At 45.1% G+C, this 22,628-nt stretch overlaps 1 protein-coding gene across 5 annotated transcripts in view; it reads right to left on the bottom strand.

Moving 5' to 3' along the window:
- Positions 1-22,155, bottom strand: part of slc25a26 (solute carrier family 25 member 26) — a 62,503-nt gene extending 40,348 nt beyond the window's left edge. For 2 of the 5 annotated variants that reach the window (XM_023994032.2, XM_023994059.2), the window contains exons 1-5: positions 21,960-22,154; positions 20,190-20,346; positions 17,584-17,702; positions 8,474-8,578; positions 8,297-8,344 (exon numbers count right to left, since the gene is read on the bottom strand). In XM_023994032.2, coding sequence (XP_023849800.1) covers positions 8,297-8,344; positions 8,474-8,578; positions 17,584-17,702; positions 20,190-20,346; positions 21,960-21,992 — 462 coding nt within the window. In that variant the 5' untranslated portion in view covers positions 21,993-22,154. Of the gene's footprint in view, positions 1-8,296; positions 8,345-8,473; positions 8,579-17,583; positions 17,703-20,189; positions 20,347-21,959 lie in introns of all 5 variants that reach the window. The other 3 variants (XM_023994050.2, XM_023994076.2, XM_023994067.2) reach the window with 3 other exon arrangements.
- Between the last annotated feature and the right edge of the window lie 473 nt (positions 22,156-22,628).

Raw genomic sequence — 22,628 nt, 5'->3', positions numbered from 1 at the left:
TCTAAAGACTGTTGACATCTAGTGGAAGCATTAGGAAGTGCAATATGACCCCATAGACACTGTATATTCGATAGGGAATGACTTGAAAAACTACAAACCTCAGATTTCCCACTTCCTGGTTGGAGTTTTTCTCAGGTTTATGCCTGCCATAAGAGTTCTGTTATACTCACAGACATCATTCAAACAGTTTTTAGAAACTTCAGAGTGTTTTCTATCCAAATCTACTAATTATATGCATATTCTAGCTTCTGGGCCTGAGTAGCAGGCAGTTTACTCTGGGCACCTTATTCATCCAAGCTACTCAATACTGCCCCCCAGTCCCAAATACGTTTTTAAAGGCACTGCATCGCAGTGCTAGCTGTGCCACTAGAGATTATGGGTTCGACTCCAGGCTCTGTCGCAGCCGGCCGCGACCGGGAGACCCATGGGGTGGCGCACAATTGGCCCAGCGTCGTCCAGGTTAGGGGAGGGTTTGGCAGGCAGGGATGTCCTTGTCCCATCGCGCACTAATGACTCCTGTGGTGGGCCGGGCGTAGTGCACGCTGACACGGTCGCCAGGTGTACGGTGTTTCCTCTGACACATTGGTGCGGCTGGCTTCCGGTTTAAGTGGGCATTGTGTCAAGCAGTGCGGCTTGGCTGGGTTGTGTTTCGGAGGACGCACGGCTCTCAACCTTTGCCTCTCCCAAGTCCGTACGGAAGTTGCAGCGATGAGACAAGACTAACTACCATGAAATTGGGGAGACAACATGGTGTAAAATAATAAATAAATACTAGCATAGGGGCAATTCAACGGTAACAGAGTGATGCTGAGACTCAGATTTTTCACGTAATAATGTATGCCAAACAAATACCAATGATGGCAAAGTTAAACAAACCACACAACTCTTTTTGTACACATTTTCTTGAAGATCATTGCAGATCATTCTGTTACCAAACTCTGCATCTGCACCATTGTTCAAGAAATGAGTTTTTGCAAACTGTTCACTAGAATTAGTTAAAAGTAGTCCTTTTGCATAGAGTTGTATAGTTTGTTTAACTTTGCAATCATTGGTTTTAGTTTGAACCAGCCCGGGACTGCAAAATGAATCACTTCCCTGAGCACTGTGGTTGTACTGAATAATTCTTTGCAGCATACAGATACACACAACACCATGATATACTGTGTAGGATGCCTGGGTCCAGTAGCTCAACCTCCTATGGATCATCATGCTCCTCTCCTCATCCAGCTGAACACAGCCGTGTCCTGTCCCCCAGCCAAGGATAAGACCCTGGGACCTGTACGTGGGGTGTCTGTCTGTCTCCATCCTGCCTGTGTACTCATCCAGAGTCCACCTCCTCATCCAAGTCCATTAGTCATCAGTACCTCTGCTTGTTGTTCTAGCGGAGGCCACCAGGCTTGTTCTCAGATATACACCAGGAGCTGTCGAGGAGCACCTGCCAAACTGCATCCCACTGGGAGTGTGTATGAGGGGAGTGTGTGCATACGTGTGTGTGTGTGAGGGAGACCCTCGTTCATAGTCCTGACAAACACATCAACCAGAGAGAGCTTACTGACAAAAAGAGGGGAGAGCCAGCATAAACATATATCATAAACTTCAATCTCCAACCACAGCAAAACAAGGCCAGTAATGTCCAATGTGAGGGTTCTGACAGAGACAGACACAGTAAGCCAGTCTCTCCAACGTCCTGTCGACTGAACGGCAGGGCATGTGTCTATAACATTATGTGTGTGGGGGACTTCATGTTCATGACACAGAAAACCATCAAACATTTCAGCACAGACTTCAGTCTGTTAAAACAGTTTGGGATGGCCTTGCACATAGCCTATGTGTAGGCTACTACAACAAGCTAAACCAATGACATGTGTAATAATAGTTGAGTCACTCAAAGCGGAGTTCAGAATATGAGTAAGTCAGTGAGGGACACGGGTTTGCAAATTCCATCATTGTAACTTTGGAATTCCATTCTATGTTTTATCCAATGATGTCTCTGATCTCATTCTATTGGCCTAATGCTATAGGGACACTGTCAGGTCTGGTTTCTGATGCTCTTTCAACATGGAAAGCTTAATGTCTACTGCCTCAACAAATACCTCAGTACACATGGTTTGTGGAGTATAAACGGGGGGTGCTAATCAAGGTGGTGCCGGTGAGTTAGATCAGGCTAACTGCTCCAGCGGGGGGTGGATTATCAGACGGAGCTGGTCCCAGCAGGATAGGGGTTCTAAGGGAAACGAGGAGGCTGTAGTGTGAAGGTTGGTTCCTCCCTGCCTGGTAGGAACAGCATGCAACAGCTGTGTCTCCTCTCCCTCAGCCTGTCTGCACAGCCAATACCAGCTCCAACTATGTGCTGACACCAGATAGCTCACCCCCCACACACACCTTATTTTTATATTCTCCCTCCCTCTCTCTCTGTCCCCCACACATACACCACACAGACCTCTACACACACAGACAGGTCAGGCCAAACACACAAAGGTCAACAGGGCCCATTATATCCGCCAGGCCTCCCTGCTACTCATTGATCCCATTATGTAAACAGAGCAATGCACGAGCAGATGTGAATCAATAGGATTCCATCTTCTAAACAACACCCAGTTACATTTACCCACACTGACACGTGTACCAGTCTCATCNGGGGGGGGGGGGGGGTTGTTGTTTGAGGATTATTTTGGACTGTAGATATTGATGTTATAGAGGGGAACCCTGGACTAGATATACAGTCCAACCCAGTATTAAACAACAGATTGTGCCCACGTTAGAGAGAGGGAGAGAGGAAGCCTACATTCCCTCACACATGCAGAGTAAATCTTCCATATTGTCTTTCCCTTTCTCCGTCTGTAACAGCGAGTCAGATGAGGGTGTTTAAGTGAGAATGTCAGAGAAGCCAGTGTTTGGAGGATATATTGGCACAGGTGTTGTTATACCAGAGAAAAAGTTGTGCCAATATATCCTCCAAACACCGGCTTCGAGGGTATTATAGCTTTTATACAAAGGGTTACCAACATATTCAAATAATGATTTTGATGAATGTATTCCTACTATTTAATTCTTCCACGAGATATAGTCCAGACACAAATCTAGGGTTGCTACTTGCTACACAAGCCGGCAGGTCATTCATTCTATCTGTTAGGTTGCCAGAGACGCGACCCAGTCATTAAGTCTTTTTGTTCTATATCTTTGTTCTAGATCCAGGCGTTCGTTCTAAATGTTCCGTTGCCGTTCTTATCCCTAGCTTGCTAGTTAGCCAATAACGGCTAACTTAGAGTCAAACAGTGCAGTCAGAATAACAGCAAAGTGGCTGCATTTGTGTTTGCTTAAGCTGTTTTCTAGTGACATTTATTTGGATACATCCATAACAATGAGCTAATGATGCGAGATTTCGCCTGGCATAGAACATTTGCTCTCTCGCTAGGACACTGATCAGAGGAGCTAGCCAACTACACAGCTAACACAATCACTTCAAACTGAAACTGGAAAGACAGCAAACTAGGTGCATTTAGATTCATTTGACCTGTTTTCTATTGAAATGTCATCCCGGAGTCGCATCTCCACTGTTGACGTTGAGACTGGTGTTTTGCGGGTACTATTTAATGAAGCTGCCAGTTCAGGACTTGTGAGGCGGCTGTTTCTCAAACTAGACACTCTAATGTATTTGTCCTCTTGCTCAGTCGTGCACCGAGGCCTCCCACTCATTTTTCTATTCTGGTTAGAGCCAGTTTGCTCTGTTCTGTGAAGGGAGTAATACACAGCGTTGTACTAGATCTTCAGTTTCTTGGCTATTTCTCGCATGGAATAGCCTTCATTTCTCAGAACAAGAATAGACTGACGAGTTTCAGAAAAAAAGTTATTTGTTTCTGGCAGTTTTGAGCCTGTAATTGAACCCACAAATGCTGATGGTCCAGATACTCAACTAGTCTAAAGAAAGACAGTTTTATTGCTTCTTTAATCAGAACAACAGTTTTCAGCTGTGCTAACATAATTGCAAAGGGTTTTCTAATGATCAATTAGCCTTTTAAAATGATCATCTTGGATTAGCGTACACAACGTGCCATTGGAACACAGGAGTGACGGTTGCTGATAATGGGCCACTGTCCACATATGTAGATATTCCTTTATTTTTAAAATATATTTTTTTTTTAAATCAGCCGTTTCCAGCTACAATAGTCATTTACAACATTAACAATGTCTACACTGTATTTCTGATCAATTTGATGTTATATTAAATGGACTTTTTTGTTGTTGCTTTTCTTTCAAAAACAAGGACATTTCTAAGTCACTCCAAACTTTTTAACGGTAGTGTATATCCATAAACATTTGTCTGATTCATGATTTTGACTGGCTGAAAAAAGCTGTCTGTCTGCCTCGTCCTGACCCCAGACACGTTCATTACTCTGGGACAGCTGGAGATCAAATTTCAATATATATAAATTGCCTGGCTGGGCTGATGAGACAGTGGATTGTGCAGTGAGATAAAAGAGTAAATAGGCATTTTAACATCATATCCGGTGGTAACTTGTGGAATATAAACAGTCTGGAACGGTTTATTTTGCCCCTTTTGCCCTGAAAACAGACTCAATTCGTTGGGACACGGACTCTACAAGGTGGGGAAAGTGTTCCACAGGGCTGCTGGCCCATGTTGACTCCAATGCTGCCCACAGTTGTATCAAGTTGGCTGGATGTCCTTTGGGTGGTGGACCATTCTTGATACACACAGGAAACTGTTGATAATGGAAAACCCAGCAGCGTTGCAGTTCTAGACACAAACTGGTGCGCCTGGCACCTAATACCATACCCTGTTCAAAGGCACTTAAATCTTTTGTCTTGCACATTCACCCTCTGAATGGCACACATATACAATGCCTGTCTCAATTGTCTCAAGGCTTAACAATCCTTTAACCTGTCTCCTCCCCTTCATCTACACTGCTTGAAGTGGATTAAACAAGTGACATCAACAAAAGATCACAGCTTTCACCTGATTCACCTGCTCAGTCTGTCATGGAAAGAGCAGATGTTCATAATGTTTTATATACTCAGTGTATAACACCATTATTGCATCAGAACACACACATGTTCCACTGTGACTGAGGCAGAGAAGGAAGGTAAACAATAGAGCAATTAAAACAACTGGGGTTAGACCTGGGCCACAGGGGCCAAAGGCCCTCATGTCAACAGTGTTTGAGGGAGAAAAGGAGAGAGGGCTTGAGTGAGAGGGAAAGGAGAACAGAGGAGTTCATTTATATAGTCAAAGTTGCCCTTTTACCTGTGCAGATAAAGTGCATTTACTTTGGTGACAATTTATAGTTACATATGACTGATTTAAGAGAAAGATATGCCCCAAGGGAGAGCAACTCATTCTGGAGCCCAGGAGAGCAGGATAGAGAGGAGTAATGCGTTTGGTAAGACTGGTCTCTCCCTGAGCTGGATGCCAGCTCCTGTCTGCTGAGGCAGAGAGAGAGTGAGCGAGCGAGCGAGAGAGAGAGAGAGACAGACAGACAGACAGACAGACAGACAGAGAGACTGCAGGTTGTCTTTCAGTTCAGTGCTCCAGACGGCTGTTCCAGCCCTGTGTTATTGGGAGGAGGACCGGGGACACATAAATCATCACGCTTTTGTTCCTGTCAGACAGATGAACGGAAGACAGGTCGCTCACTCTTTCTCGCTCTCTGTCACTCTCTCTCTCCTACAGCAACTCCCTGGGGGACAAGAGTTGGGTGAGAGAGAGGGAGAGAAAGAGGGGGAAGAGAGAGACAGAGGCAAAGACAGAGAGAGAGAAAGAGAGAGCAATAGGAGTATTGAGCTGTGCTTGAGGGTTAGAGAGGATAACACAGCTCCATCATTTCACCTTGTCAGAGCAATGACTGTCTGCTTCACTTACACAGCCCTCCTCAATGCAAACTAGCAAATGACTAAATTACTAGCGAATAACATAATTGAAGCTCATTAATGAAAAAGTAATTGAAGCAGTCTAGCTCAACTCAAAGATAAATTCTTATGTTATGCCAGAGTATAATGGCACTCAAACATGTTCACTACTGTCATGCAGAAAAAAGCCTATCAATTTCATCAGGGTGATTGGTGCTCATAAATGTCATAACGCCAGTTTGGAGAGGAGAGGAAGGCAAGGGCTCTCAGAACATAGGATTAGGGGCGCCAGGTAGCCTAGTGGTGGGCCAGTAACCGAAAGGTTGCTGGATCGAATCCCTGCGCTGACAAGGTAAAAATCTGTCATTCTTCCCCTGAACAAGGCAGTTAACCCACTGTTCCCCGGTAGGCCGTCATTGTAAATAAGAATTTGTTCTTAACTGACTTGCTTAGTTAAATAAAGGCTAAATATAAATAATATGATTCTGAGTGGAATAATCTTCTTCTGCCCTCTGGTGGTGAACAGGAACAGTACTCTGAACAGGTGGTGAGGCGAGAGAACGTACCATAAACCACCCAAACTGGGAACATGCCAAAGTACATTAACAAAAGACCTAAGCAAGGCCTTAATTAAATGTTGAGCATTTACATAATACTAATGGTGGTGATTTACTGGGATTTACAATGATTGAAATGGACAACAAATGCAACTAACAGCCTAGTGCATAGGAATCCAAACAAATGATTCCCCAGAACCTGGATTTGGATTTAAGTACTTTCTTTTGGCACAGATAAAGCAAAATCACTTTGCTTGCATTTCTACATTTCTCTTTTAGGCATAGGGCCCTCAAATTCAACTTTGGACCTCGAAGCCAGTTCCACCTCATTTTTTCATTGTTCCTCTCTAATCAGGGACTGATTTAGACATGGGACACCAGGTGTGTGCAATTAATTATCAGGTAGAAAAGAAAACCAACAGGCTCCGGACCTCGTAGGGTCAGAGTTGAGGACCCCTGGCCTTGGGTATTTCCTACTGTCTGAAACTTAAATCCTACCTCAGCTTAACGAAGAGCAAATATTTCATTTAGAAAACGATAGATCTGAAGATATAAATACATTAAGAGATTGATGTGCTACCTAACATTATCATGTCAGCTGTGAATTAGTCCTGCACCACTCCCTACTGCTCATACCCCTCGTCCTGGCCACAGCCATACTCCCTCCGGCCTCCTGCAGTCACCTGAGAGATCTCTGCCATCAGAAATCACTTCTGAAGGATCCTTAATGAATATACATCACGGAGAGGACCTCAATTAGGTGACCGTACTGGGGGAGCGCTGCTCGGGATAAACAAAGTTATCTTGACAGGGTCGCCGAGCAGGATGAGATAGCGGATAGCCGGATGAGAAAATGAATTACCATCCTGCCACACGTCAAAGCCAATCACGAGGAGGACCCTGCGCACTCCTCTGCCTCTCTCCCCGCCGTTTCATCTGGCCCTTAGTATGCACACAGGCCGGGTGCCAGCCTCCAAATGTATTCATTTATTCACAGCCCCTTGGAGAAATCACAGAGCCTTGTTGTCCTTTTTTTCCTCACTGTCCAGATGGAATTTGCGTGAATAACATCGGTTTAGTGAGGCAGAAAATAAGTACAGGCTAGCACAGCGGTAGGGGACAGTACCCAAAAAAGAGAGGGGAGAACAACTGTCACCCTCACATACTATTTTTCTTCCCCCCTCTCGTGGTTTCTCTCTCATTCTAATGAAAATTAGAAAGAAGAAAAAAGGCTGTGGGGTGCAGCGTTCCTGAATCCATCCCACATGACCATGCTCTGCAACTAACCAGCAGATAATGAATCAGAGTGGGAGCAGAGTAGGTGCTCCACTACAAAGGTGAGCCGTCATCAAGAGGACTGGTTCAATGTTCAATCTCTCCTTTTTTTACTCCTTGTTTTGTTTTGCATTTATAACATCTCTAATTACTTTAATTAATCAAGATATTCCATTAGAGGGAACCGGTCTCGGTTAAGTAATTGTGCAAAATGAAACAGAGAAAAACCCAATAGTTGAGTGATTCCATCCACTCCTCTCTGCCCAGCGGGATTTAGAAGGATTTCAGAGGACTAATGGGAGAAAATACAACCGTCTTTCACACAGTTATCATGAATTAATCAATTCTGAATAGTCTCAGTCTACAAGTACACTACCTGACATGTTACCGTGGTACAGGCTGCACACACACACACACACACACACACACACACACACACACACACACACACACACACACACATTTGAGGGACAAAAAACTACCAAGAGTCCATGAAGCTGCCAATGATGTTTGATAGAGACTAATGCAATGAGAAAGCTTTGATGTACTTTTGGCAGAGTCAGTGTAGAAGGTAGGTGTGTGTGGGATACCAGGCCTACCTCTCTGAGTACCGTACTCTTGTAGCCCCTGTACAAGCCTCTGACACCCTGCACAAGGACAAGATAGGTGTTAGGGAACACACACCACACAGTCTGGATACACACACATACATGAAACATTTGGAGAGAATGGAAAAACAAATATTGTAGTATTGATGGGTCATGGTGTCGGCCTACCTCCTCTCTGAGAGTGGCCAGCAGCACCTGGTAGGTGTTGGAGGACAGCGAGGCCTGAGTCCTCTGTTTCACCACCTCAGTAGGCACCCTGATCAGACATGCCACCTAGGGGAGGAAAACAGGACATTACAACACCCAGAACAGATCTCTCACACACACACACACACACACACACACACACACACACACACACACACACACACACGACACACACGTAGCCATGAAGTGCTTTGAAAGGCTGGTAATGGCTCACATTAACACCATTATCCAAGAAACCCTAGACCCACTCCAATTTGCATACCGTTCAAAACAGATCCACAGATGATGCAATCTCTATTGCACTCCACACTGCCCTTTCCCACCTGGACAAAAGGAACATCTACGTGAGAATGCTATTCATTGACTACAGCTCAGCGTTCAACACCATAGTGCCTCGAAGCTCATCACAAAGCTAAGGACCCTGGACTAAACACCGTCCTCTTCAACTGGATCCTGGACTTCCTGACGGGCCGCCCCCAGTTGGTAAGTGTAGGTAACAACACATCTGCCATGCTGATCCTCAACACGGGGCCCCTCAGGGGAGCGTGCTCAGTCCCCTCCTGTACTCCCTGTTCACCCACGACTGCATGGCCACACCATCATTAGTTTGCAGATGACACAACAGTGGTAGGCCTGATCATCGACAACGACAAGACGGGTGGTGCCAGTATAAACAACCTATCCCTCAACGTAATCAAGACAAAAGGAGATGATTGTGGACTACAGGAAAAGGAGGACCGAGCACACCCCCATTCTCATCGACGGGGCTGTAGTGTAGCAGATTGAGAGATTCAAGTTCCTTGGTGTCAACATCAACAACAAACTAGAATGGTCCAAACACACCAAGCCAGTCGTGAAGAGGGCACGACAAAACCTATTCTCCTCAGGAGACTAAAAAGATTTGGCATGGGTCCTGAGATCCTCAAAACGTCTTACAGCTGCACCATCGAGAGCATCCTGACTGGTTGCATCCTGCTGGTAGGCACTGCTCGGCCTCCGACCGCAAGGCACTACAGAGGGTAGTGCGTACGGCCCAGTACATCACTGGGGTCAAGCTGCCTGCCATCCAGGACCTCCACACCAGGCGGTGTCAGAGGAAGGCCCTAAAAATTGTCAAAGACCCTAGCCACCCCAATCATAGACTGTTCTCTCTGCTACCGCATGGCAAGCGGTAGCGGAGCACCAAACCTAGGACCAAAAGGCTTCTCAACAGCTTTTACCCCCAAGCCATAAGACTCCTGAACAGGTAATCAAATGGCTACCCAGACTATTTGCATTGTGTGCCCTCCCAACCGCCAACCCCTCTTTTACACTGCTGCAACTCTCTGTTTATCATCTATGCATAGTCACTTTAACTATACATTCATGTACATATTACCTCAATTAGCCCGACTAACCGGTGCCCCCGCACATTGGCTCTGTACCGGTACCCCCTGTATATAGCCACACTACTGTTATTTTCACTGTTTTAAATTTTTATTTCTTTAGTTATCTATTGTTTACCTAAAACCTATTTTTTATTGCACTGTTGGTTAGGGCTTGTAAGCATTTCACTGTAAGGTCTACACCTGTTGTAGTCGGCGCACGTGACAAACTTTGATTTGTGTAAAGAACATTAAAACTCAAGTGAAACAGTAAAACTGATAAGGAAACAGATGAGAAATAGTTGCTATCTATTATCCTGTACTGTATGTAGTCTGTTTGCTTTAGATAAAGAGAAAACTGTAAGCTGCCAGACGCCACAGGTGCCAAGCAGGAAATGACCTAGCAATTATACTGCGAGTAGACTACCTGGTCTTTGTGTTAGTGTAGGCCTAGTGCTTCTGTAAGCCAATTTATGCCCCAGCACTGGCCTGTGTGACTGAAAATTCAACCCTTAATCACATTGACACCTGAGCAGCAGGTAAAAAGGTCACCGTCACCGCCTCATTGCCCATCTGTGTCCTACTCTGCAAAACACACATAGCCCTCCGCCCCATCATCCTTCCTACCTCACGAATACAAATTCCTACACAGCCCCCATGGCAACAGAAATATGGAGTGCAAACAATTCGTCAAGATAATTAATATTTATGACTGCTGCCTCCTGCTCCCTTAAAGCTAGGCTGCTCCGCTTGATATCCATTCATGCTGCAGCGGAGCGGAAATACCGGGGAGCATCAGTAACGGGAAGCAATCTCCCAGACCGAGGGAGGTGAGGAGCCCCCCGCACCGCACCAGACTCCCTCCGGCACGAGATGGCTATCGTTACTGTTGCAGCGGCAAATCTCACTCCGCAAAGGAGAGTATGACACTGAGGTGATAGTGGCACCATGGTGATTACTGGTATGCTGGTTTGGCCATCCTAAGCTCTCAGCCCGGTCAGCCCCCTCTGGTCTAGGGCAGGGTCTAGCCAGGATTCAGCCCAGCTGCTAGGACATCTCTCTACATTCCCCTCTTTCCCCCCCACTGTACCCCTCTGCCAGAGCAGGTCATTACATGTAATGTATGTATGTATTGACTGCACATGAGGGATGGAACGTAGAGAGAGGGTGACCACTGGTGATTGAGAGATGGAGAATTCAGTTTGTCTGGGAACAGCCAGTAATTTTACAGTTCAAGTGGAATGAATAGAAAGCGACCAGTAGCTGACAACTTGTCTCAGATGATTTTCAAGGTCACCCAAGTACAGGAGACCAGCATGTGTTGAATGTGGGTATCATATCACTCCAACAGGCCCTGGAGTACTGACTGTTTCCAATTCATCTGAGGTTAGAATGACATGGCTTCTGACTTTGAAATGTTCTGTCAAACAAGAAACAAACCAACAAACCCTTGCTCCAGAACCCACATAGCAAAGGTGTCTAATTGTGAGCGTAGCCTTTCTCTACAGTATTCAAAGGACCGTTTTCTCCCTCCAAAGCATGGTGCAAGAGTACCCCCCAGTGGTGAGACAGAGCACTAGCTGCCGTCTGTCCGCTATACAACCTGACAGGATCCATTTCTAAGATCTAATTTACTCTTCCTTTGGCTGAGTTAATATTTATCATACATTGTATATCATGTTTCCCCACCTAATTTGCCAAAGGATCAGAATGATGCTGCTAAGTGGACAGAAAAGTGGCTATGACAAGTAATTGCTGACAATTGTATTGTGGGCTGGTAGTGGTGGAGGGCGCTCTTTCACATCAGCTCACGGCAGGCTGCGGAATGAGACAGAGATTATACCAAATAAATTAGGGACATTGTTTATTTGGGAGTAATTGAGGACTGCTATGGGGAGTGAGTGTACATCCCCTGAACAGATCATTTCAGAGGAGGGTTTTAGGAGCATGTGTGTGAAAGCACTATCTGAGATCAGACCCATGAGTGATGGGCAGGGTGGAGGCAGATTTAGGTGTACCCCACTGGGTTGTCTGGGACTGGGTTGTTATCTCACATTTAGAGGGAGGGGTGTGGGCGTGACAGACATGTCCCCCCCCCTCCCCACCCCCCATATCCCACAGACTGGCCTGGTAGGCTAAATGTATGATAAATCCACTGCCAGCGTCTTTAACATTCCCTACGCAATTCATCTTTATTTACAAGCAATTTGGAGTGTGTGGCGTTAATTAGAGGTAGCGTGTGATCTGAGCCTGTGTTTCCTCCGGCTTGCCTCCCTGCCTGGCTGCTGCTGTAAATCCTAATGACGACAGCTTTCAAATTCCACAACGCCACCAAACAACAACCGACGAGCCCACACTCAATCACTGGGGAAACGCTGTGGAAGGAACAGGGGAAATTAACGAAGGCTCACCGCACCAATCAGCATGCAGGCAAATCAATCCAGGGCTTGAGTCGTTTCCTCCCTTCATCCCTCCCTCCCTCATTCCCTCCTACCGGCTCATGGCTAGTTAATCCCCTGCCTACAATCCTGCTCCTGTGGCCAGTCTGGACGACAGACAAAGAGAGCCACAGGTAGAAGAACAGAGGGCTTAGAGACAATAGACATAAGACAACTGATTCATTTGTCATTCAAAGTTTTTGGCAATGCCACTTTTAAAAGAACCCTCTGTCTCACTAACATAGAAAGAACTGGCATTAAAGCAACAGGGTGGAATCCACACATATGGAGCAGCCTCAGGCGTGAGCAGAGAGAGACATGCTCAATGTGATGTGGGATGAAATAACTCAAACAGATGGAATAACTAAACATTTTGCAGCACTGGGGAGCTTGCAGTAAACACAGACCAACAAAGTGACCAATTTGACCAGTGAAAGACGTAGTTCAGCAGTTCATAGAGGGCAGCTTATCTTTTTCCACAATCTCACTTTAGCCAAACACACATTTCAGTCTAACTTTCATAAGACAATCAATGGCAATCCTCACACACTATCTGTCTCCACTGAAGTTATTTCAGAATCAGGAAGACAACCAAAAGAACGTTCCGTGATCAGGGGCATCCCTGATCACCTCAGCCGCACAGCAGAATTTCCCACAGGAAGTCAGCATTGTATCAGAACATCCATTCAGACATCTCCTCTGGGTAGTAATAACTGCATAAACATCAGCTACGTCTCTTCCTCTGAAATCCTGCTAATCTGTTTTTTAACCTATGAGGAGGCTCCTGGGAGCAGTCCTGCAGAAACACTTCAATGACAGACGGCACTGGGCACTTTCTACGCTTGACGACCAACAGACACAGGCTGGATAGTCATATTAGATATGGCTGAGCCAATCTCCCACTGACACCGTGCATTTTCATCAAACATCCAATTTGGAGCACAACTCAATTTGAGGCGGTGTGAGGAGGGAGAGATGAGGATGATGCACACCCAATAAATCACATACTGCCATCTCTTCTCTTCAGGGAGCCCATGCATGGATTATTCCAGGCTGTGCCAAGTTAAGTAGCTGCCAGTTGCCACCCCGTCCCGCCCCCCTTGTCATGTCACTGTGTTTCCCAGTACATCCTCCAGGAGACAGGGTTTAGAAATGCAAGAAAGCTGCTCCCTCCGCTTGACAAATGAGCTTTCAGGGACTGTGTCAGGCAAATGGGAATGAAGATACATGTGATATAATAGTTGGATAACAACCTGCTAGCCCCTGACAGACACCATCAGTTTCACCATTCCTTATGGGAGGGACAGTCACTAAAACAATGGACCTGAGGCTTGTCTCCTATTCTCTCTTTCCTTCCTCCTCCTCCACCTCCTCTCTGTCTTTGGTTGTTTCTTTATTTGTTTCCTCTTCTCTTTCTGTTAGAAAGGTTGCAAAAAGTAGACAATAGAGAGTTGTCATCTGCAACAAACCTTGGAGAACAAGGTCACCCACGATTCCCCAATGATGATGAAACACGTGAACTAAAGAAAAATCTTCTGTGGTAAATCGTGATTGTCCCTGACAAAACTTGAATCCTGATTGTGTGCCTCTAGTCCAGAATGTTCCAACCTGCACACAGGTGGCATAACACAACTAAATGGAGTCCCCTGACTTTTGACTAGGACCAAATCACACCTCATTCTGGCGTTTGTGAGGCCATACCTGCAGCCAGCTGCTGACAGAGAATCATCAAGAGAGGGAGGGAGAGAAAGAGAGAGAGAGAGAGAGAGAGAGAGAGAGAGAGAGAGAGAGAGAGAGAGCAAAAGAGCGAAGTAGAGACAGTGAGAGAGAGAGAGAGAGAATGGAAGAATCTAACTGGCATCTGTGCTCTGTGCCTGCCTGACAACAGACAGAAGTAAAGGAAGGTTAAGGTAATGTGGAGAAGGGGGGGACATAATGGGATTCTGATGTTTTCATTTGGTGGTGACAAGGTGGGCCTGATCTGTATTCACACAAAGCAAGTTAAGAGAAGTGCAGGAGATGAGCAAAGATGGGGCCTGATGACCTGTCAGAGTGTGTGTGTGTGTGTGTGTGTGTGTGTGTGTGTCTGACAAAGCCTCTGGCAAACCTCTCCTGCAGCTCAACTTCTCATCATGTTGGGTATAAGAAGAGAAGTTAAAGAAAAAAATAGGAATTTGAGGCAGCCATAGATCTAAAATAAATTATATATACAAAGATTCATATATACCCTCTGTCATAGGCACAGGGTGACCTGTCAGATTGGATGATTGCAGTAGAGAGTCGCCCTGCTAGAGGCGTCCACATCCCTGAGGACTTGTCATGGACCAACACCACCACTCTTGTTAACAGGGCGCAACAGCGTCTCTAATTCCTAAGGCAGCTGAAGAAATTAGGCAGGCCAACCCTTTTCGAAATACTACTGCTGCACCATCGAGAGCGTCCTGACCGGTTGCATCAAGGCCTGGTACGGGTATTGCTCCGACCACGGCCGCAAGGGACCATGCTCCCACCCATCCAGGATATCTACTCAAAGCTGTTCTCTCCCTTACTGTTGGGCAGACGGTATCAGAGCATAAGGTCTAATACCAACATGCTCAGAGACAGTTTCTATCTACAAGCCATCAGACTGCTGAACACTTAAACTGGACTGACCACCTGCTCTGATTCTCCGCACCTTAACACACATGCACACATATACATTCATGCTACACACACACACATCACAACTGCTGCTACCAGACTTGAACATTTTAAACTGAAACTTGGAGGTGGAGACAGGAACTCTAAGACAGAGGCTGAAGCTGAGGGCTTTAACTCAGGGATATACAGTGTATTTCATTATCTCCTTAATGATGACTGCACAGGTCACAAAGATTACCTCCTCAGTTCTAACTCAACCTCTATCTAGGGCAGAGACAAGGGTACTTTGAAAAAGATACTTTAAGTCTAAGGCAAATTCAATTTTTTGCTTAGAATTTTGTAATTGATACAATGATTATATAGGGATCTGAGATACGCTACAAGACCAAAAGTATGTGGACACCGAACATCTCATTCCAAAATCACACGCATTAATATGGAGTTGGTCCCCCCTTTGCTGCTATAACAGCCTCCACGTTTCTAGGAAGGTTTCCCACTAGATGTTGGAACATTGCTGCGGGGACTTGTTTCCATTCAGCCACAAGAGCATTAGTAAGGTCGGGCACTGATGTTGGGCAATTAAGCCTGGCTCACAGTCGGCGTTCCAATTAATCCCAAAGGTGTTAGATTGGGCTGAGGTCGGGGCTCTGTGCAGGCCATTCAAGATCTTCCACATTGACCTCGACAAACCATTTCTGTATGGACCTCACTTTGTGGTGGGGGCATTGTAATGCTGAAACAGGAAAGGGCCTTCCTCAAACTGTTGCCACAAACTTGGAAGCACAGTTATTGTATACTGTAGCGTTAAGATTTACCCTCATGGAACTAAGGGACCTAGCCCGAACCATGAAAAACAGCCCCAGACCATTATTCCTCCTGCACCAAACTTTATAACTGGCACTATGCATTCGAAAAGGTAGTGTTCTCCTGGCATCCGCCAAACTCAGATTCGTCCGTTGGACTGCCAGATGGTGAAGTATGATTCATCACTCCAGAGAACGCGTTTCCACTGCTCCAGAGTCCAATGGCGGCGAGCGGACAGGCGAGCTTTACACCACTCCAACCGACACTTGGCATTGCGCATGGTGATCTTAGGCTTGTGTGCAGCTGCTCGGCCACGGAAACCCATTTCATGAAGCTGACGACGAACAGTTATTGTGCTGACATTGCTTCCAGTGGTAGTTTGGAACCCGGTAGTGAGAGTTGCAACCGAGGACAGACAATTTTTTGTAGCACTTGGCGTTCTCGTTCTGTGTAGCATACCACTTCGTGGCTGAGCCATTGTTGCTCCTAGACATTTTCACTTCACAATAACAACACTTACAGTTGCCGGGGCAATTCTAGCAGGGCAAAAATTTGTCGAACTGACTTGTTGTGAAGGTGGCATCCTATGACGGTGCCACGTTGAAAGTCACTGATCTCTTCAGTAAGGCCATTCTACTGCCAATGTTTGTCTACGGAGATGTTTTTAAATGTAACCTTTATTTAACTAGGCAAGTCAGTTAAGAACAAATTCTTATTTACAATGATGCCTACCCCGGACGACGCTGGGTCAATTGTGCGCCGCCCTATGGGACTCCCAATCACAGCCGGATGTGATACAGCCTAATGACACCTCTTGCACTGAGATGCAGTGCCTTAAACCGCTACGCCACTAGGGAGCCCATAAATTAGATTAGATTGCAGGGCTGTGTGCTCGATTTTATACACCTGTCAGCAACGGGTGCGGCTGAAATAGCCGAATCCACTAATTTTAAGTATATATAGTGTAATTCAAATAAAAAACATGTCATTTCCATGTGTAACTCCAACTATGCATCATGGGTAGAAGACAGAACGACATTTGGAAACAGTTGCGTAATCTGGAAGATGTTTTTTGCTTGTCGGTGTCTTTCTGGGCTGCCCTGGGTTAGGCCTTTATGAGTAAGCCGGGAGATTACTCCATTTGAATCACGTAACGCGTACTCAGAATGCAGCGGGGCACCACCCCTGCTCTGCTCCACGGCTTCCCCTTTTGATGTGCTCAAATCCCCAGTAGCGGGTTAAGGGTTAAAAGCAGCGCTGACCTCACCGCTGACTGAACAAAAAGACAACAGAAAATGCTTACAATGTTTCACAACACAATTGGAAGAGGCATTTCAACAACATGTAAAACTTTAAATGACATCTATCCAAAAACCATGAATACTAAGAACCAGTACTAGTGGAGGTGGTGGAGATGGAGATGGTGGCTGGAGAAGACAGTAGAAACCCCTCCTCTCATGCCAACGTGAACAGCCAGCCCCAAAGGGACGGATTCCTTGGCAGTGAGCGATTAGGACTGGATCAACAGAGGAAATTGTGCCGCTCCTCACCGCTTTAAAGCCCAAATCCCCAGACAAAATTGAGGGAGTCTGGGGCCTCGCGTGGAAAACAGCTAAGTCAATAGCCAATAATGAGCTCTTATTTACCCAGCTGGTGGCGAAATGCTAAGACGCCCAAGGACCCAGCTGGGCCCGAGGCCGACAGCCAAAACCACATTCTAACCCAGCGCATATTTGTCTGTGAAATTTTCAGGCAATTAAGTAAACAAGCATGCTGCATTTGGACTGTGATGCATGCAAAGAAAGAAAGAAGATGGGAGACATACTACTTCTCCCAGGGAGGCACCAAGCATGTGAGTGACAGGTGCCATGTGTGGGGCTGAGAGGGCTCCGTGGGCTCCGAGGATGGACTTGGTGCTTTCATAAGTGACGAAGAACGCAGCAGCTGAAACCAAGCAGAACCGTCACAGTTTAGGGATCATTAGTCAACCTGCATACAGCAATTAATAACACTGGGTAGAGTGAGAAAATGTGAGGGCTTGGAAGGAGTGGAGAGAGAAAGGGTTGGAGGGAGTGGAGAAGAAGAGTGAGTAGGGGAGAGAGAGAGGGTGGGTAGAGAGAGAGATAAAGAGTGGGGGAGAGACAGAGAGTGGGGGAAGGAGGGAGAAAGAGAAAGAAACAGTGGGGGGAGGGAGAGAAAGAGTGACACACCATTACAACTCTGTATAGACATAATATGACATTTGAAATGACTTTATTATTTTTGGAACTTCTGTGAGTGAAATGTTTACTGTTCATTTTTATTGTTTATTTCACTTTTGTTTATTATCTACTTCAATTACTTTGGCAATGCCAACATATGTTTCCCATGCCAATAAAGCCCTTGAATTGAATTGGGAGAGTGAGTGTACGTGTCAGCGTGAGCGAGAGAGAGAAAGAGAGAAAGAGTGGGGAGACTATACAGACACGCCTGGTGCCCAAATTGATGACGTACAGTACCAGCGTGAAAGTGAGCATGAGAGAGAGAGGGGAAGGCGAGAGAGAAAGAGAGAGAGATAGAGTGGGGAGACAGAGAGAGAGAGGCTATACAGACACGTCTGGTGCCCAAATTGATGACGTACAGTATCAGTCAAAAGTTTGGACAGACCTACACATTCAAGTTTTTTTTAAAGTTGTTTTTTTACTATTTTCGAGATTATAGAATAATAGTGAAGACATCAAAACTATGAAATATCACACATGGAATCATGTAGTAACCAAAAAAGTGTTAAACAAATCAAAATATATATTTTTAATTTGAACTTCTTCAAAAGTAGCCACCCTTTGCCTTGATGACAGCTTTGCACACTCTTGGCATTCTCTCAACTAGCTTCATGAGGTAGTCACCTGGAATGCATTTCAATTAACAGGTGTGCCTTGATAAAAGTTCATTTGTGGAAATTCTTTCCTTCTTAATGCGTTTGAGAAAATTAGTTGTGTTGTGAAAAGGTAGGGGTGGTATACAGAAGATAGCCCTATTTGGTAAAAGACCAAGTCCATATTATGGCAATAACAGCTCATATAAGCAAAGAGAAACAACACTCCATCATTACTTTAAGATATGAAGGTCAGTCAATACGGAACATTTCAAAAACTTTCTAAGTTTCAAGTGCAGTCGCAAAAACCATCAAGGGCTACGATGAATCTGGCTCTCATGAGAACCGCAATTGCAACCCAAATAAGTGCTTCACAGAGTTCAAGTACAGACACATCTCAACATCAACTGTTCAGAGGAGACTGAGTCAATCAGGCCTTCATGGTCAAATTGTTGCAAAGAAACCACTACTAAAGGACACCAATAAGAAGAAGAGACTTGCTTGGGCCAAACACGAGCAATGGACATTAGACCAGTGGAAATTTGTCCTTTGGTCTGGAGTCCAAATTGGAAATGTTTGGTTCCAACCGCCGTGTCTTTGTGAGACGCAGAGTAGGTGAACGGATTATCTCTGCATGTGTGGTTCCCACGGTGAAGCATGGAGGAGGTGTGATGGTGCTTTGCTGGTGACACTGTCAGTGATTTATTTAGAATTCAAGGCACACTTAACCAGCATGGCTACCACAGCATTCTGCAGTGATACGCCATCCCATCTGCTTTGCGCTTAGTGGGACTATCATTTGTTTTTCAACAGGACAATGACCAAACACACCTCCAGGCTGTCTAAGGGCTATTTGACCAAGAAGGAGAGTGATGGGAGTGCTGCATCAGATGACCTGGCCTCCACAATCACCCTACCTCAACCCAACTGAGATGGTTTGGGATAAGTAGGACTTCAGAGTGAAGGAAAAGCAGCCAACAAATGCTCAGCATATGTGGGAACTCCTTCAAGACTGTTGGAAAAGTATTCCTCATGAAGTTGGTTGAGAGAATGCCAAGAGTGTGCAAAGCTGTCATCAAGGCAAAGGGTGGCTAAATGTTGATTTGTGTAACTTTTTTGGTTACTACATGATTCCATACGTGTTATTTCATAGTTTTCATATCTTCACTATTATTCTACAATGTAGAAAATAATAAAAAATAAAGAAAAACCTTGAATGAGTAGCTGTGTCCAAACTTTTGACTGGTACTGTACGTCATCAATTTGGGCACCAGAGGTGTCCGTGTAGCCTTTCCCATCTCATTAATACGTTTGTGAGCTGCTCTCATTTTATTATTCAAATTATTTAATCAATCAACAGTTGTGGGCAAACATAGGCTGGTCGTACAAGGAAAAGGCTAACAATAATAAAACATTTGTTTCATGTATTTACTTAATTATTGAAGCGGTTCTTTGAGTAAACATGAATAAACTAGCTAATCAGATGCTCTCCATGTGTAGGTTTTATTATGGTGTGTCAACAGGTAGTCTTTCTGTGGGGTCTTCGTGGTGACAGAGACTAATAATAAGTGACTCACCATTGGGGAAAGAGCCGATGGCAGCAGATGGAACCCCTGCATAGATGCCCCGGAAACCCCCAGCCTTGGTGAAGCCCTGCTGGCTCTGCAGTCTGGTCTTAATGGTGTCCAGGGGGAAGAGGGTGAGGTCCACACACATCCCAGCACAGCCCCCCGCCTAGCATGTAGCGAACAAACACAGTCATCTTCAGGCAACTCAGAAACACTGCATAGTCCCCTGCCTAGCAGAGAGAGATGACACACAGAGACAAACATCTGGGAAACTCAACTCATACAAAAATCCAAATACACGCACACACACCTACATCTACCTACCTGTGAGTGACTTAAGAGATATTCTGACAGCATAGTGATAAGGAATTCAACAAAGAGCCATTATTTTTGCTCCCACACTGAGCCATCACCATAACAAACATGTCCTTGAACAGTTGGATACGTTACGGTCTTTCCCTACTTTTATCCCATTTGGAAATAATTAGGAACGAGACCATTCTGAATGTTTTCCATGATGCTGGTACTAACTCAAATAATTATGGTTGAGCAATAGGCTCACCAGGACATTATCTTTGGGTACTGCCCAAACCCTTTGGTCCAGTGCAACATTTATACCTGTTAAGGAAGTGATTTGGTGGACCACAGTCCAGTGATGAGTTACATTGCCTGACCTGGAAATTTGCATTAGTTTCCCGAGCAAATACCAAGACTTTAGCTCAGCGGGCTAGCATAGTCCTGCGGTCTGCAGACAACCCAGATTCTAACCCAGATGGTCATACAATGCACACATTTAGGAATAAGATCTTAAGGCACTTTATACTAAGTTGCTCTTATAACTGTGTATTAGCACGGTAATTACTCAGTATACAACATTGTGTCAATATGTTGTTACATAGCCTAGTATTTGCTTTGTAATACCATAGTAGCTAATGGAGTGAAGTGGCTGTTGTATGTGTTAGTCATTTTCCCTTCTGAAATAGGTGCACACTTTTTAATCTATATTTAACTAGGCAAGTCAGTTAAGAACATATTCTTATTTACAATGACGACCTACCCCGGCCAAACCCTAACGACGCTGGGACAATTGTGCGCCGCCCTATCAGACTCCCAATCACGGCTGGTGGTGATACAGCCTGATATGAACCATGGTCTGTAGGGACATCTATAGCACGGAGATGCAGTGCCTAGGCCGCGGCGCCACTCGGGAGCCCTTAAACTTTGCATTGGTGCAAAGGAAATAAGGCTCTAAAAGTTTAGCAATGTTGACTATGGGAATGGGTGAGACAGATTAAAGGTCCTTATCAAACTATGCTGCGTTTACCTTTCTGTTTTCCTTATCAAACTCACCCATGATAACCACTGACAATCTTTGCCATAATATAGCAAGCACTGTAAGCACACTTGCAGAATGACACACAACATTGCATAAAATAACACACTTGAAAAGGTCATGTGGTGTTGTAGCTGAGAATTTTCAGCTAGCTAATGGTGTTGCCAATGCTTCCTAATCCATTCCTCACCTTCCAAATGAGGGTGACAGTTCATTGTGAGCCAAACCTTTGCTATCAGCGGTGCTGAAGACTAGTGACAGTTAACGTTAGCAAGCAACATTATCGTGATCACTTGTTTAGGCAATAATGCAAAATCGTTTTGGCTGTTAAATTAGTTGAAATACAGACAAATTGCTTGCTTGCAAGTTAGCTTAATTAATATTGCAAGCAACATAAGAAGACGAGCAGTGTGGTATTACATGATGGAGGAAATTAAAGACATTACCACTAGCGAAGCAGTGAATTCTCTTTTTTCCATGTTAGCTGTTCAAAGTCTTCTATTGTCAGCTTTCACGTCGCCGTTCTGAGAATGAATTACTACTATGGGGCATGTTTGACACTTCACTGCAGTCAACATTTGCTTATCAAGGACGCTGCCATCTTTGTTTAATGTATTTCCGCATGACGTCCTATGAGTAACGTGCGGATCACGAGAAATCTCTTCTTCGGTGGGTTTATCGGCGGCTGGCATCCAACGTCATGGTGCATTACCGCCACCTGCTGTACTGGAGTGTGGCCCTGAGACACGGAGAAACTACTGTAAATCCTATATGCCAGACCCGTTTCTCTTAAAAAATATAACAAAAATATATGACTGTATCTAATGATGTTCTACTCAGTATGCTCTTTAAATTCAATACATGTATCCCCTTCTCCCTCATACTGGATCCAGTGGAGGCTGCTGAGGGGACGATGACTCATAATAATGTCTGTAATAGAGTGAATGGAATGGTATCAAACACATGGTTTTCATGTGTTTAATACCATTCCATTCACTCAATTATACTCCATTCCAGCCATTATTTTGAGCTGTCCTCCCATCAGCAGCCTCCACTGACTGGATCTCAGTCTTTCTCTTTCCCTCACTGCCCACACTGTATCAATACATGCTCCA

This window comes from Salvelinus sp. IW2-2015, linkage group LG1 (genome assembly GCF_002910315.2).
Source record: "Salvelinus sp. IW2-2015 linkage group LG1, ASM291031v2, whole genome shotgun sequence".
In the NCBI taxonomy this organism is placed as follows: domain Eukaryota; kingdom Metazoa; phylum Chordata; class Actinopteri; order Salmoniformes; family Salmonidae; genus Salvelinus; species Salvelinus sp. IW2-2015.
This window is presented reverse-complemented; position numbering and strand designations above follow the sequence as displayed.